This window comes from Mauremys mutica, chromosome 1 (assembly GCF_020497125.1).
Source record: "Mauremys mutica isolate MM-2020 ecotype Southern chromosome 1, ASM2049712v1, whole genome shotgun sequence".
NCBI classification, from domain to species: domain Eukaryota; kingdom Metazoa; phylum Chordata; order Testudines; family Geoemydidae; genus Mauremys; species Mauremys mutica.
Genome location: NC_059072.1, coordinates 57,811,302 through 57,826,285, shown reverse-complemented (window position 1 = coordinate 57,826,285; position 14,984 = coordinate 57,811,302). Strand labels below are relative to the sequence as shown.

General features: G+C 38.4%; 1 protein-coding gene across 1 annotated transcript in view; it reads right to left on the bottom strand.

The window, feature by feature from the left end:
• ARID2 (AT-rich interaction domain 2) overlaps positions 1-14,596 on the bottom strand; it is a 146,495-nt gene extending 131,899 nt beyond the window's left edge. Inside the window, exons 1-3 of the mRNA XM_045032493.1 lie at positions 14,467-14,596; positions 14,213-14,306; positions 13,019-13,116 (exon numbers count right to left, since the gene is read on the bottom strand). Of these exons, the coding sequence (XP_044888428.1) occupies positions 13,019-13,116; positions 14,213-14,306; positions 14,467-14,558 (284 nt within the window). The 5' untranslated portion in view covers positions 14,559-14,596. The remainder of the gene's footprint in view (positions 1-13,018; positions 13,117-14,212; positions 14,307-14,466) is intronic.
• Between the last annotated feature and the right edge of the window lie 388 nt (positions 14,597-14,984).

The window sequence follows — 14,984 nt, the reverse complement described above, 5'->3', positions numbered from 1 at the left end:
AATGATAAAATAAACAGTAATTATACAGATGACATCTCCACTTTAAAAAAAAAGTGAATAAAAATGGCAAATTTAATGGTCATGAAAAACGTTCACAAAAGTGCAATTGACAAAACTGGAAATGAATTCCTCTATTCACAGAACATTCATAACACAAGCAGAGATGCAAGAAAACCCTGGGAAGTCTTGCACAAGCATGTCTGAATTTTGTTCTGGAAGAATGGTCCTGTAGGGATAAGAAGGTGGAACTCAATCAAGTCCACAGGACACCCAACATTTATAAGACAATGGCAATGTTAATTCACTAGTGACCCAGCATCCTGACCAGAATTCAGTTCTGTGACCTAGAGCTGAAAAGTTCCACATACTATAAATGCTTTCTATATTTTGTATAATATACATTCATATTGACATTCTCCCTACTTTTCTCAAATTATGTCCACGATTAGTCCCCTCATCGACATTACAAAAAGGTTTTAAATGTCTGTATTTATTGTGGCCGCTGAAAATCAGCAATATTGGGCATTATAATATACCGATGAAATTAAGGATGATAGTAAAGGTAAAACAAAAAGTCCTGTTGATAGAATCTTGAAAACTTAACTGTAAGAACTAAACTAAGCAGCTACTTTGTACCAATTATTAAGTGAATTCTACTTTTACTAGGGGTTTTTTATTTTAAATTTTGAACTGTCAAGCTGTGTGGGTCAGTCAGTGTAAAAATCTTTTCCATACTGAACAAGTAACATGAAGTTTAAGCAGCAAAGAATCCTGTGGCACCTTATAGACTAACAGACGTTTTGCAGCATGAGCTTTTGTGGGTGAATACCCACTTCATCGGATGCAGTTTAAGTTGATTTTGAAAGCCAAACTATATTTTATATACTTTTTTCCCCATTGCCTCCAAACTATATTTTATATACTTTTTTCCCCATTGCCTTATCTTTCCCAGTTTTCAGTAGATTCCTTCCACCCCTCCTCCCCAGTGCTAGCTAGATCAGACACTAAACGGTCTTAAATTGATGTCATTGTGCCAAATACAAGTCCTATCCTTGAGAAAATTACTTCTAATGTGCTTTGAGCCTGCAGCCCTTACTTATCTACAAAGTCCCACTGGAGGCAATGGAAGTTGTGGGTGTTCAGTTTACACTAATTTTATTGTCATATGTGTTCAGTAGATCTTTCCTGATTTCCACTTTTTAGACCATCTTTTCTCTAAAGCTGTATTTTAATAATTATGGCCCAGATCCTGCAATCTGTTCCGTACAAAGAGACCACTTTCCCTATGTGGAGGATTCCCATTGATTTCAATAGAATTCTGAGTAGGTACAGCAGGCTGCCTATGCAGATCCAAACACACTTCCGCATATACCGTACATATCCTACTGCAAATCAACACCTATAAAAGCATCAATGTACTATACTACCAACAGGATATTTTTGCTTCCCATTGGAGACTGATATATTTCTGAACAATCATTTATCTCACTAGAGATATCTCAGAAAAACAGAATTGTATTTTTGTGTGAGTTGCGGGTTTTTTGTTTGTTTTTGTTTTACTATGTCTTATGTAGAACTATAGCTGATTTTTTTTTAAATGGGTACTCTCCTCAAACTGTCTTAATAAAGTTCAAATGTTTACTTATCCAATTGCCAGATGAAGTTTCTTTAAAATAATGTTAAAATATGGTTATTTATTAAATGAGACAGCATATAGAATGTACATCTGTACATTCTTGATCAGAAAATTCTCAATATATTTCCAACTAGCTGAATACAAGTAAACTGACAATGAGTTTTTTATAAGATCACATAAAAATGTATTCATGATTCTAACTGTTTAGCTGTATTAAGCAATAACAGTGTATTGACCATGAGGTGTAATAATGAAGCACTACCGATAGTGATGCAGTCATTGATACAGTTAGCGCTGTAATTTAATTTGGGAGTTCACCACATTTTTACTACTACTCTATGGCACTGTATTTATCAACAGTGTGTTTAACTACAATTTACTGCATACTATTCAACTAAATGACTTTCATGGCATACATAGAATAGCACATAGTACAAAATATGCAACCAGTTTGCCTAAGATTGAAGAAAATTGTATGATTTTACACTGTATTATTCAAAATTGTATCGTAATCAGTGCCGTTTATTCCACAAATCTGCCATCAGAATTTACTGTGGAATTCATCTTTTATACAGAATTTTGCTCCAGAAGCACTGTTTTCTATTTTAAAATATTATATTTCTAGCCCTTGTGGCTGCAGAGATAACCTTGGAAACATGAATCAAGTGTAAACCAATGTTGCAATGCCTGCCTAGGTCTGCAAAGACCTTGAAATAACAGCTCTAAGACACATGAACTGCCCCATTCATCTCAGTTTGGTCCTATGGATTCTGCAATTCCACAGCTGTGGAATTTTTCCCAGACACTATGGAATTCAACATTTTTGTTGCAGAATTTTCTATTTTGTTGCAGCCAGGCACGTCACATTTGGTTCTCTCCCTGCTCTGCTAGGACCTGCCTCCAGATTCCTTTACCTGTAGTCTTTCCCACAAGTGGGAATTAATGCTCCTTGAATAGTTCCACGGAGAAAGACAGCAGGGGGGTGCAGGGGGGGTGTCATTGAACTAAAGCTGGACTCCAACTTTCATCCAGGGAGCCAGAAGAGGATGAGGGGAAAATCAGAAGCACTGACTGGTGAGCTGAGTTAGTCAACTTGGAAAATAGTACAGCAGTAAAGACCTAGGGAGCCAGTTTGAGGAGCTGCTGAAGCTGGTTATGAGCTCTCTCATTTCCTGACACAAATGCAGAGGAAAAAAGTTTCTGAGTCTGACCAAATGGGCAACATGATGGAAGCCTGAGAAGTGGAGCTAGGATACGTAGAGAGCATAAAGAAGAAAAATCCATACTCAAAAATAATCACCGTTGAAAATAGTAAATGAATCTCATGTCAATTAGTATTTTTAACTATGAGCCATAATTGCATGTTTATGTAAGGGTGGGAGATACAAGAGATTAATGTTGCTGTGGAATTTAGTCCCATTGTGCCACAGAGTATACAAGGCCCTGATCATAAAACATATGCTCTAGGGGCAGAGATAAGGTTGCACATTCAGCCTTAAATTAGGTCAATCCTGACTTTTCATGTCTTACTGTGCAAACGTAGCATTATATGAATATAGGTTATTTTAAATTTAAATTTCTTAGGTCTTCCAGAAGTAAAAAAAATGGGGTAGAGAAAAGAAAAATGCTCAGGAGAAAGCATTTCAAACTCCAGAGCTTCAAAGTCCTGCTATCTTGCCAAAAATTACAAACTGCACATGTGAATTTCATAAAGTAGAACTGTTTGCGGACACTACCTGACCTCTGCAATACTTGATCAAGACCACCAGTTGACCAAAGTCAATTATGTACTGACAAAAGTATAACTCTTAATTTTTATCTGGCTATATGATATCAGAGCTTACAATTTTACACCTTCTTAACATCTTAATCACCATTAAACTACTTGGCATTTACTAAATTTATAACGGAATTAAGGTAATCATGAAACTCAGCTAACTCAGTTTCTTGGGAAACGACCCAACAGAACAGACACCCCAATACATCATGTCCCTATAAAGTATATACTGCAACTTCTATATACACCAAAACACTTTACACATTAACTTCAATTCCACAACTCACATTTTTAAAGTTAGACACAGGCATCAATACATTGCAGAATTGGGGCCTATATACAGACAGCATTATGAAATTGTAGCAAACTCAATTTAACTATCTTGAGGTTGAAAATCTAATCCAACTCAATTTAGACTTCAACATTTTGCTCCCGGGAAACTATATTTGAAACTGGATGTTTAGCCAACTAAACCCTCAAGCAGAGTCCAAAGATCCACCACTATTCTAAGTAGCTTCTCGCTATTTTCTTTTCTTTCTAAAAGTCAGCTTCTCTCTTTCAGAAGTATTTGTACCAAAAATCATCCAATCTCTTCTGTTCCTTCTCTATGATTGTATTCTAATTTACATATTCCCTAAAGAGGGAATATGTTCTCCCTCTCATCTATGCCATGTTCTTTGCTTCTCCACATGGCAGGGCACATATAAACAGTTTGGAAATGGATTTATCTTTTGTAATAGTTCTAATTCCTTAGTATTTATTTTCAAATATCCAAAAGAATCCTAGGCACGTCACAGAAATAAGAAGACAGACAGTCTCTGCCCCAAAGAGTTCACAATCCCATTTTACAGATGGGCAAACACTACAAGAAGGATGTGGATAAATTGGAGAGAGTCCAGCGGAGGGCAACAAAAATGATTAGGGGGCTGGAACACATGACTTATGAGGAGAGGCTGAGGGAACTGGGATTGTTTAGCCTGCAGAAGAGAAGAATGAGGGGGGATTTGATAGCTGCTTTCAACTACCTGAAAGGGGGTTCCAAAGAGGATGGATCTAGACTGTTCTCAGTGGTAGAAGATGACAGAACAAGGAGTAATGGTCTCAAGTTGCAGAGGGGGAGGTTTAGGTTGGATATTAGGAAAAACTTTTTCACTAGTAGGGTGGTGAAGAACTGGAATGGGTTACCTAGGGAGGTGGTGGAATCTCCTTCCTTAGAGGTTTTTAAGGTCAGGCTTGACAAAGCCCTGGCTGGGATGATTTAGTTGGGTTTGGTCCTGCTTTGAGCAGGGGGTTGGACTAGATGACCTCCTGAGGTCCCTTCCAACCCTGAGATTCTATGATTCTATGATGTCAAGGGACTTGCTTAAGTTTGCCTACCAAATAAATGTCAGACCCAGGACTAGAAACCAGGTCTTTTGGTTGACTTCCGGGCCCGCACCCTATTCACTGTACTTGAGGTGTGTCCTCCAAAATTATTATTTGTACTGAAGTAACTCCAAGGAACAATCAAGGACCAGAGCTCCACTGTACAGACACACAGTAAAAAGACAATCCCTGCCCCAAAGAGCTTACAATCTAAGTTACTGATTTAGCTTTTCGGTGTCTCAATTTTCCCATCTGCAAAACATGGCAAATACTACTACTTTGCACTAATATGGTGCTTGTTCAGCTATTGATTTCAAAGGTGGTAAGCATTAATAACTCATTTTATAGATAGCTTAACTAAGGCTCAGAGACTGGAAGAAGTTTATTGGATAAGATAAGGGTCTTACACATAAGATACCTGGGTTTCATTCTCAGCTCTGATATATGCTCCCAATGTAACTGGCTTAACTTCTGTGTATCTTAGGCCTGGTCTATACTACAGAGTCAGGTCGACATAAGGCAGCTTACGTTGACCTAGCTCTGTAAGCGTCTACACTTAAATGTACCTCTCACCAATGTAGCCCACTCACTACACCTGCTTAATAACTCCACTTCCGCGAGAGGCCCAGTGCTTAGGCCAACGTAGTTAAATCGACAGTGTAAGTGCGTTGCTTACATCGATTGTTGTTGCCTTTCAGAAGCCGTCCCACAATGCCCCACACTGACAGTTAAACTGATGCAAGCGCTCCTGCTCAGGATGCACACTGCTGACACAAAGAGCCTAGTGTGGACATGCAAAAGCGATTTAATTACTGTGGTGGCTGCATGTTGATATAACTTAAGTCGACTTAATTTTGCAGTGTAGACCTGCCCTCAGGCATCTCACTGGCAAATGAGGGCAAACTATATTACTCATTAAAGTGTGTTAATTGCAAAGAATTTAAACCTGTCAGGTGATGAAGGGAAAAGAACTCTGAACCTCTTGTCTCCCTGCCCACCGTCTTATTCCACTTCACTAGGGGACAAGCAGGAGTCTTGCACTAACAAGCATTCTGTTTATCCTATATTTGAAACTTAAATGGTTACGATAGCTATTTTTATGTCTGAAAATATAAACTCAATTTAACATAATAAAATGGCCCCCATAACCTTTCACCAGTTAGCAGAAGACTGAACAAGTCTTAGTGTAATCACAATAAGTAGAGCTGTTACCAAAAGGTTATATTTTTGTAAATTACAAGTCACTGCACGTAACTGTCAGATTAAATACATATTTTAAGTACTTACAAAGAAATTCAGAACTATGTGTTAACACTGAAGTATAGTGTCTTGCCAAAAATTATAAATATATAAATAAATGAATATTTATAAGTTTAGCAGCAGAGAATCCAGATCATTACCTCCAACAGAAAAGCCCACTGGAAGGAACCAGGAGAAAAAAAATTACCACAAAGTTCACTTCACAGAGTTTTCACCAGCTTGTTCAGCAGCAGAGAGGTGTTTGCACCTTCACTGAAGATCTCAGGGATCCGATGGAGGCGAGGGCCATCTGCATAGAGGCCCTGTCTCTTCACACTTGCTTCAGGGACTTTTGGTTGAGTTTTCAGTCAGAACAACTTTAACATAACCATGCTACCACTAACTCCCTCATTTGCTGCTGGCTCCCAAACCCCCCTCCCCTCCAAGTGCAAGTTTTACAACACTGAGGCTATATTAACTTTTGAGCAGACTGCCAGTACAGTTGGTGGGGAGACAGAATCCATCTAAATAAATAACTCTTACCAAGAGACACCCTGAGATTTGAAATGACCAAGATATTTAATCTCAAAAAATCAAGTTTAGCCTTGACAGTAGAGGCACCAACAGTACTACTATAACTAAAACAAAATTCTCCATCAAGTATTTAAAATATTTCCCTAAGCCTTCAAACCAAGGCCTCAACTGCTTGATGGAAGCACAAACTATAAATTATTTTCCCTTAAGAAAGAATTTAAAAAAAACACACTAACAATTAACAGCCATAGGTGATCTCTGCTCTTGCAATCACTGCAGGGTCTGTGATAAAATTTAAGTGATACAGCTTTTTAAGATGAAGCACACAGTGTTCCAGTAAAACCTGTAGTAAATGACAGCCTCCCTTACGGTATTATTCAAGGATGGACAACACCTATAACATCATCTACTCCATCTCCACATCAATGCTGTTTCTCCCTTGTTCCAAACAGTTTATTTTTAAATGATCCATGCAATAGGGTTTCCACCATTTTCCTTGGCAGACTATTCCACAATATAGTAGATCTTACTTTAAAAGTTTGGCCTGCTATTTAGTTTAAATGTATCATTTATTAATTTAATCCCATTACTTCTTATTACAGCCTCTTACACTACTCTAAATAATTCCACCCCTTTTTAAGTGTTAAAACCTGTGAAATGTCTGTAGGATGAATATCATCATGGCCACTATAGTCCTTGCTTAGTCAAGCAATACATATTTATCTCAGTCTTTCCCTTTAAATCAATCCCAAAAGTCTTCTAAACATAGAATCATAGAACTGAAAGGGACCTCGAGCGGTCATCTAGTCCAGTTCCCTGCACTCAAGGCAGGACTAAGTATTATCTAGACCACACCTTACAGGCATTTGTCCAACCTGCTCTTAAAAATCCCCAATGATGGAGATTCTACAACCTCCCTAGACAATTTATTCCAGTGCTTAACTCCTATTTGTCCCACCTGGTAATGAGGTGCTGAAAGTAAAAACAATATTCCTGATGCAGTCATACTAGTGTTCTAGAAGAGAGACCATTACCCCACTGTTGTGACGTGATGCCTCTGTGTATGCAGCCTAAAATTATGTTGGCCTTTTCTGCTGCCATAGCACATTGCAACCTGGGGCCTGATCGAATTCTGTCAGTAGCATGTAGAACTCTCATTAATATCAATGGGAGCTGTATGCACAAGCAACTGACAGGATGATCAGGCCCCTGATATCTCATTTGCTGTTCACTATCACTCCCACCTCTTTTTCAGCATTACTGCTTTCCAGGTTATTCCCTCACACTGAATACCTGTTTTTTGGATTATTGCCCCCGAGATGTTTAGCTTGAATTTTCAAAACTAAATCTCATTTTGTTATTTGCTGCCAACATCTCCAATCTTTCTAGGTCTATTTCTTTTATTTCTCTGTCCTCACTGGTATTTACAACTTTCTCCAGTTTAGCATCATCAGCTAATTTCTTTAGTATGCTGTTCACTTTCCCTTAAAGATCATTAATAAAGACAATAATTACGGTCTCGAAGCTGTAATGGAACTAAGTCTATGTGACTATGTATTTGTACCAGTGGATCTCTTTACAGGACTGAGGCCTTAAACTGGACCCAAAAGATCTCGGCAGTTCCTCACTACACTTGTCCCCCATTCTTTGCTATTTATCATTTTTTGTTTATGGTTCTTCATTCAGTTTTTAATCCACAAGATTGGCTATATTTTTAAATAATTTGAGAGTGAGATTTTGAGAGACAATATTTCAGATGTTTTACTCAAATTTAAATAAATTCAACTATAACTTTTCCATCATCCACTATGACCCCGTCCCCTGACCCTACAACCAGATCCAGCAGGCAGATGAATCTTTGCATCCATGCAGAAACCACTGATGCCTGTACAGGTCCAGTTGCAGGATTAAAACCTAATTTTGAACATTTTTTTTTTAAAAAGAAGGAAAATCAACATAGTTTGGCAAAAATCTGTTCTTTATAAATCCAGACTACTTATTGTGCATGGTTCCATTATATTAAGAGGGGAATTTTCTCAATATTTGCTCCATTCTTTTATGAGGAATAGAGGTTAGATTTTTTTCTGAGGGTCTAATTGCTAGGATGATTCTCCTTTTTTGAAAATCAGAACTATATTTGCTTTTCTCCAATCTTGTGTTACCTTAAAATTCAGCAGATTTATAAAACTGTTCAGATTTTTCTTCAAGTATTCTACCTACTCTTCATGAATAGCTATATTTAAGGTTTTCCTCAGCTCTTAATAGTCCAAACTTGTTTATTTTTCTCATTAAAAAGATAAAATTTGTTTAAGTGGTTCAGTATGATGGTCTTTTTTAATAATTAATTTAATCCCTTTCCTCATTTATTAACTGACCTACTTCCCTTTACTACTACTTCTTCCCCCTTGATATTTATTAAAACCCTTCTTATTCTCCTATGCCCCTAACATTAACTCATTCTGCTTTTTGCTGCCTTTATCTTTAGCATGAGTTCACTTACAAACCAGCTTCACAATTTCAAAAAAATTACTTACATGACCGAAATTTAAACTCATTCTACCTAAAAATAAATAAAAAATAAATAATTGGAGATATACCAATCTCCTAGAACTGGAAGGGACCTTGAAAGGTCATTGAGTCCAGCCCCCTGCCTTCACTAGCAGGACCAATTTTTGCCCCAGATCCCTAAATGGCCCCCTCAAGGATTGAACTCACAACCCTGGGTTTAGCAGGCCAATGCTCAAACCACTGAGCTATCCTGCCTCCGCCCCAATATCTGCTATCTAAAGGAAACAACAATCTTTAGCCTAACTTCTCTAACCACCACAAATATATTAAAAGAAATAATTCATGTCTCTGTAACAGTGATTTTTAATTCAGCCACCCATGTTCCATCTTTGGTTTTAAATTCTCTTCCCTCCTACCACCTGGTCCCCATATACAGCTACAGAACCTACAAACAGATACATCCCTGTAGGTTTATGCCCACGTGAAGTTCCACTAACAGGACTCCACATGGATGGAAGGGCCACATCAGGGCAACTGTTTGTATGACTGGTGGCCTATCCAACCATTACATGAAACAAACTTCTGGTTTTTTGTTAAACTTCTCTTTTGCCAACATGTTTAGCAAGGTATAGATGACAAGAAATGTAAAAACATGCTTTTGACCACCATTTACATGTACTGCCCCATATTAAAATGTCTCCTTTAACACTGTAAAGTACCCACATAGATTTGGAAAATGCTTTACTAATTCATCTCAATTGACATGAAACATCTAATTTGCACTAAGATTCAAGGGAATTACACTAACTGCTACTGTAGAGACTTACACCACTATATTAACAAATTATTGGCACTGTGGCTTTTGACTGCTCACTACAGAATCATAGCACATGAATTGCTGTACCTGTCAGACAGTTCAAAGCAAATGTAGTCAAACAGTTAGTGTGATTAAGGCAGTCTCTCACACATAATTTTTGGAGAATTTTTTTTAGCTTATTTGAATTGTTTATCATGGGATCAGGAGCGTATCCCGTTTTAAATTTATGTTTTTAATGAAGGCTAAAACACATTCTTACACTCATCTGGCAAAATTCCACAACAGTCAACATGAAAAAATAGTTACAGTTTAAAAACAACAACCCTCCTCACTACCTGAAAAAGGGTGTGGTATGTCTTTGACAAGACATTCAATTTGATGGAGACAAATGGATCACCAGTGTGTCATACAAATAGCTAGCTATTTAAGCAATAATTTTAAATCAAAATGACACAAACCTAAGAGATGATATAGTAAAACAGGCTAATAGTCCACCTAGTTTGAGATCTTATCTCAAACAATGTGCAATGCCAGATACTTCACAGAAAGATATAACTTCTTACCATCACAAACTATCAAGGCTCCAAACCTGCTAAGGTATCCACGTGATTCTGCTTTTTGGTGTATGCACAATGTGTCTCAGGTGGCACAAACAGTGAACATCAATGAGTGCCATAGAGTTGACCAGGGATCCTGTAAACAACTGCCTGTGCAGGTCTCTTTACAGGATCCAGGCCCAATGTTACATACTGTGAAAAACTTCTAAGGTTGTTAGGCCCAAATTTTGACCAGTTCAGTTTGCAAAAGTCCTTAAAATTTGTGGGACAAGATTTTGAAAAGTAACTAATGATTTTGTGTACCTAAACTGAACCCCCTCACAAGGGTCTGATATTCAGAAGGTAGATGTCCAACAATTCATGAAAATAAGGCCCCTTTAAGGAATATTAAGTCAGGCACTGAGGCACTAAATATCACTAGTTATTTTTCAAAATGTGTGTGTTGGTGTCTTTCTTCCTTCTCCTCACCTCTCCCCCCCCCCCAAAAAAAGCCTGAACAAACAAACAAACAAAAAGTCAGTACCCCAGCTACAACCTTGCAATAACAAACCAATGAACGTGGAGTGGAGGGAAAATAAGTTAATTAAGAAAACACTTCATCTTCCAATGGAATTACCAACAATGAGCAAAACAAGAATAGCAAAAATTATGAAAAAATAATTGATAGGCTGTTCTTGAACTATACTATCTAAAAGATGGAAATCTATGAAAAACGTAAACTGTTTTTAAAGATTTTTCATTTTAACAAATTTTTTTAAAAATTTCTTTTCACTAAAATAAAATCAATTACAATTCTTTTAAAGCTGTTATGACTGTTTATGCACATCTTTTAGAAAAAAAAATGGTATTTTTAATACCCTTTCAATACTACTATGGTAACAACATACAAACTTTTAGTGATTTGGTCTACTAAGAATCCAATGTATTTTTAAATAAAAAATGGCACATTATATATTTTAAATTACTTATTATTTGGATTGTGTTAAAGACCACAGAGCACAAGACACTTTCAAAACACAGAAGAAGGCACAGTAACTGTCCCAAAGAGTATACAACCTATTACCGCAACAAGCTTGAGTATTCTGACATTTATTGATTTGAAAATATGGACACGAAAGAAGGAGAGGTCAGACAACAATCATCATATTACAACTTTAGTACATTTTTCAGGAGTTTGAGATCTCATAGTCCATTAGGAAAACTCAAAAAAGCAAAAACCAATTCCTGTCATCCAGCACATCTTTAGCAAGATTCTCCCAATGCTGCACATTAATAAAACAAACAAACAAAAATAGATGGAAGACACCCAAAAATGAGATTCCCAACTTATTCCTAGGCCCACTAGTAGCCATTAAAATAGTACATAGTGTTAGAAAAGTTTATTTCTTCAGTTGGTAGGGATTTTAAAGAAATAACATGCCATCACAAAACAAATCCAGTAGCTACAGATATCTGACTAAGGTTTTCCAGACTTCACTGTAACTCAATAACTGCTCTACACAGTGCTGTGAACTCTACAGCTTCAAGCTGGAAGTCAATCTAGGACAGCCAATAGAAAGTGCACCTGTGCAATTACTGCATTTTCTAATTCAGAATGCTAACCTGAGACAGATATAACTTGTGTGCATTGTGAGAAAACAAAAATCAACAATTAAAACAACACACAGAGGATATACCACATACAAAAAGCACAGCCTGTATCTATTTTGTCATTAAAAAATTTGAAAATTACTGTAATATATATAATTTAAAAACATAAATGTTGGCTCCTTAAACATATGGCAAACACTTTTAGAATATATATAAGAATATTTTCATGTAGATTACAGTTGATAAAAGTTATAATTAACATTAATAAAAGACCATTTAGTAACTGAACAGTAGCACATGCACCAAACTGAAAGATGCACTATAAGGTTCTTAAAGGTGAGAAAAATAACCCTTAGCATTACTTTAAGGAACTTAATAAGATCACTGGGGGGGGGGGGGGCAATGCAGGAAACTGATATTTTTAAGTAACTGAAAAAAAATATTCTATTTGACAACTCTAGATGATAAAAATCAACTGAAAATATTGTATACTACAAATAGCTGATAATTGTGTATTTATATATTGTTGAGAAGCAAACCATGTTTCCTCAAAATATGTATTTTTAAACCAGTCTAACTTCAAAAACAGGTAACCAAGTCTACCAATAGACATTTTATTGCGCTGAAATGAAACAAAGTTTCAATAATTAATATACTAATTTGGTTGCTAGTATCAGTTTTACTGTACTGTCAATTTAAAATAATCAATAAAAATGCCTCTGACTATTGTTTACGTACTTAAGTTTACCTGATAGGTTTAAGGCTGGCAGATGTAAAATACAAATATAAACAATAACAAAACAGATTACAAATATAAACAATCTCAACACAGTTATTTTCAACTGACCTGTGAACCAGTTAAATAATCGATTAGGAAGTGCTTTATTTCAGAGTATTTTTGGTGGGTGGGGTTGCTTTTAAATTTACACACATTGAAAATAAAATGCTATCCCATGCTCAATAATACTATTGAAAGAGCCCTTATCAGCACTTACCGCAAGTAATACTGTTTTAAAGCGAAGGCAGCGTTAGAACAACTTCTGGGAAAGTTAAACTCCTCTACAATTTCTCCCCACTGATTCTTCTCAGATACCTGTCAAAAACAACATACAGACAGAGATACACAACATACACAAATACATATCCTCGATAGTGAACATCACAAGGAATACGGGCTGCCATGAAACATAAATATATGAAAACTATATAGAGAAAGATCTATATCTATATATATGGGATATATGGCTATATTTCTCATTGACAGTCCCTGGTGGTCTCCCCTCAGGTATAATCCAGCCCCTCACCACTATTTTACATTTTATTTAATGTATTTGGTTATTCTGGGGGAAACGGAGGGATTATATTGTTTTGGGGTTGTTTGTTTTGTTTTTACTGCCTGGACAATAACCAATCGGGAGTCCCTCTATCGCCCCCTTTTAAATCCTAACGCGGTCCGTTAAAAACCCAAAGAAGTTTAAAATGATTCACGAAAGTCTTGGAGGGGGCGCCCACTGGTGTCCGGGGTTCAGGGGAGCCGTCCCGGTGAGTCCCCCCAAGACAGATCCATAGACACAGAGAGGCCTTTCATTTGAGGCCTACATTTCTGTCCCTAGCCTTGAAGCCTAAAGATGGCTATTTGATTACACACCGTCTTGGGTGCCCCTTTTGTTATTTCTCTCCGGGAAGGGCTCCGAGGGCAGCGCCTAGTCCCCCCCGGCTGCGAGGATCATTTCCTAGCCCATGCTCCGTGCCGATTATCGATGTTAAACATGCCCGCTAATTTTGAGTTGCACTAAAACTGCACTCAGACGCTCCTCTCCGTCTCCGCCTGTGTGAAACACACAGAAAGCAGCAATCGCAAGCGAGAGAAACAAACTCACACGCACACCTACACACTCTGCTCTCTCTCCTTCTCCCAGGAAAGAGGGGAAGGAAAAAGGGGGCTGTGGAGGAGGAAAGGGAGGCACAAGCAGTGTGTACGCTGCACCCCCCAACGATCCCCCTTCATCTCTCTACCAACAAGGCCAAGCCACCAACCTGCCTGCCTGCTTCCTTCCTTCTTCCACCCCCCACCTTCCCTTACCGGCTTTCAATGGGACGCTTCCCGGCCACCCCACCTCCCCTCTCTGCCCCCGAGGTTTTGGGAAGAGGTTACTGGGAGGGAAACCCAAATTAAAACTTCCACTCACCTTCCCAAATCCGCCTAAAGTGGTGACTCTGGTGTAGAGAGCGTGAAGATCCAGCTCCTTCCCACCCACCACAGGGATCTTCTTAAAAGGAGACCTGCCAAAGGCGATACACACAAAACAACACAACTTGTCAACTCTGCCCCCTTTTCTCCCCTCATAGGGGCTGCCGTGTCCTTCAGGGAAGGGGCTGGAAGTTGGATCTGGCCGGTTTAAAAGCCTCCCCCCCTCCCCTTCCATCTCCCCATTTTCCTCACCCTCTGCTGTGGTGAAACTGCCGCAGCTCGTCCAGGAAAGCGAGTCCCTTTCTCCGCTGGTCCGGTTGGGTTTTACCCGTCGAATTTGCCATTTTTTGTATTTAAAAAGGTTTTCTTAAAAAAATCCAATTAAAAAAACAACAACAACAATCCCCGGCTCCTCCTTGTCTTTACGAGACCCAGGTGCCCGTGCTCGGCCGGGGATCAGCCATGGAGAGGGGCTTGTTTAAAAAAAAAAGTTTAAAAGGAATAAGGGAGCCCCCGAGAGCGTGGTAATTGCGAGTCCCGTCTTCACACAACACACAAGCAGAGACACACAGGGAGGGAGAGGGGCACCTCTCAGTAATTCCTGCCGCTGCCTGTCTCAGCACCACAAACCCAACCGATCCAGCCTGCACATGAGACTCAACATGGTGCTGCTGGATCACACAATGAATTGGGTTAGTGTTGTGGTGGGGCGGGGGGAGCTAGAGTGAGGTATTGACAGTGTGTGTGTGTTACAGACGCGGCTCCATGCA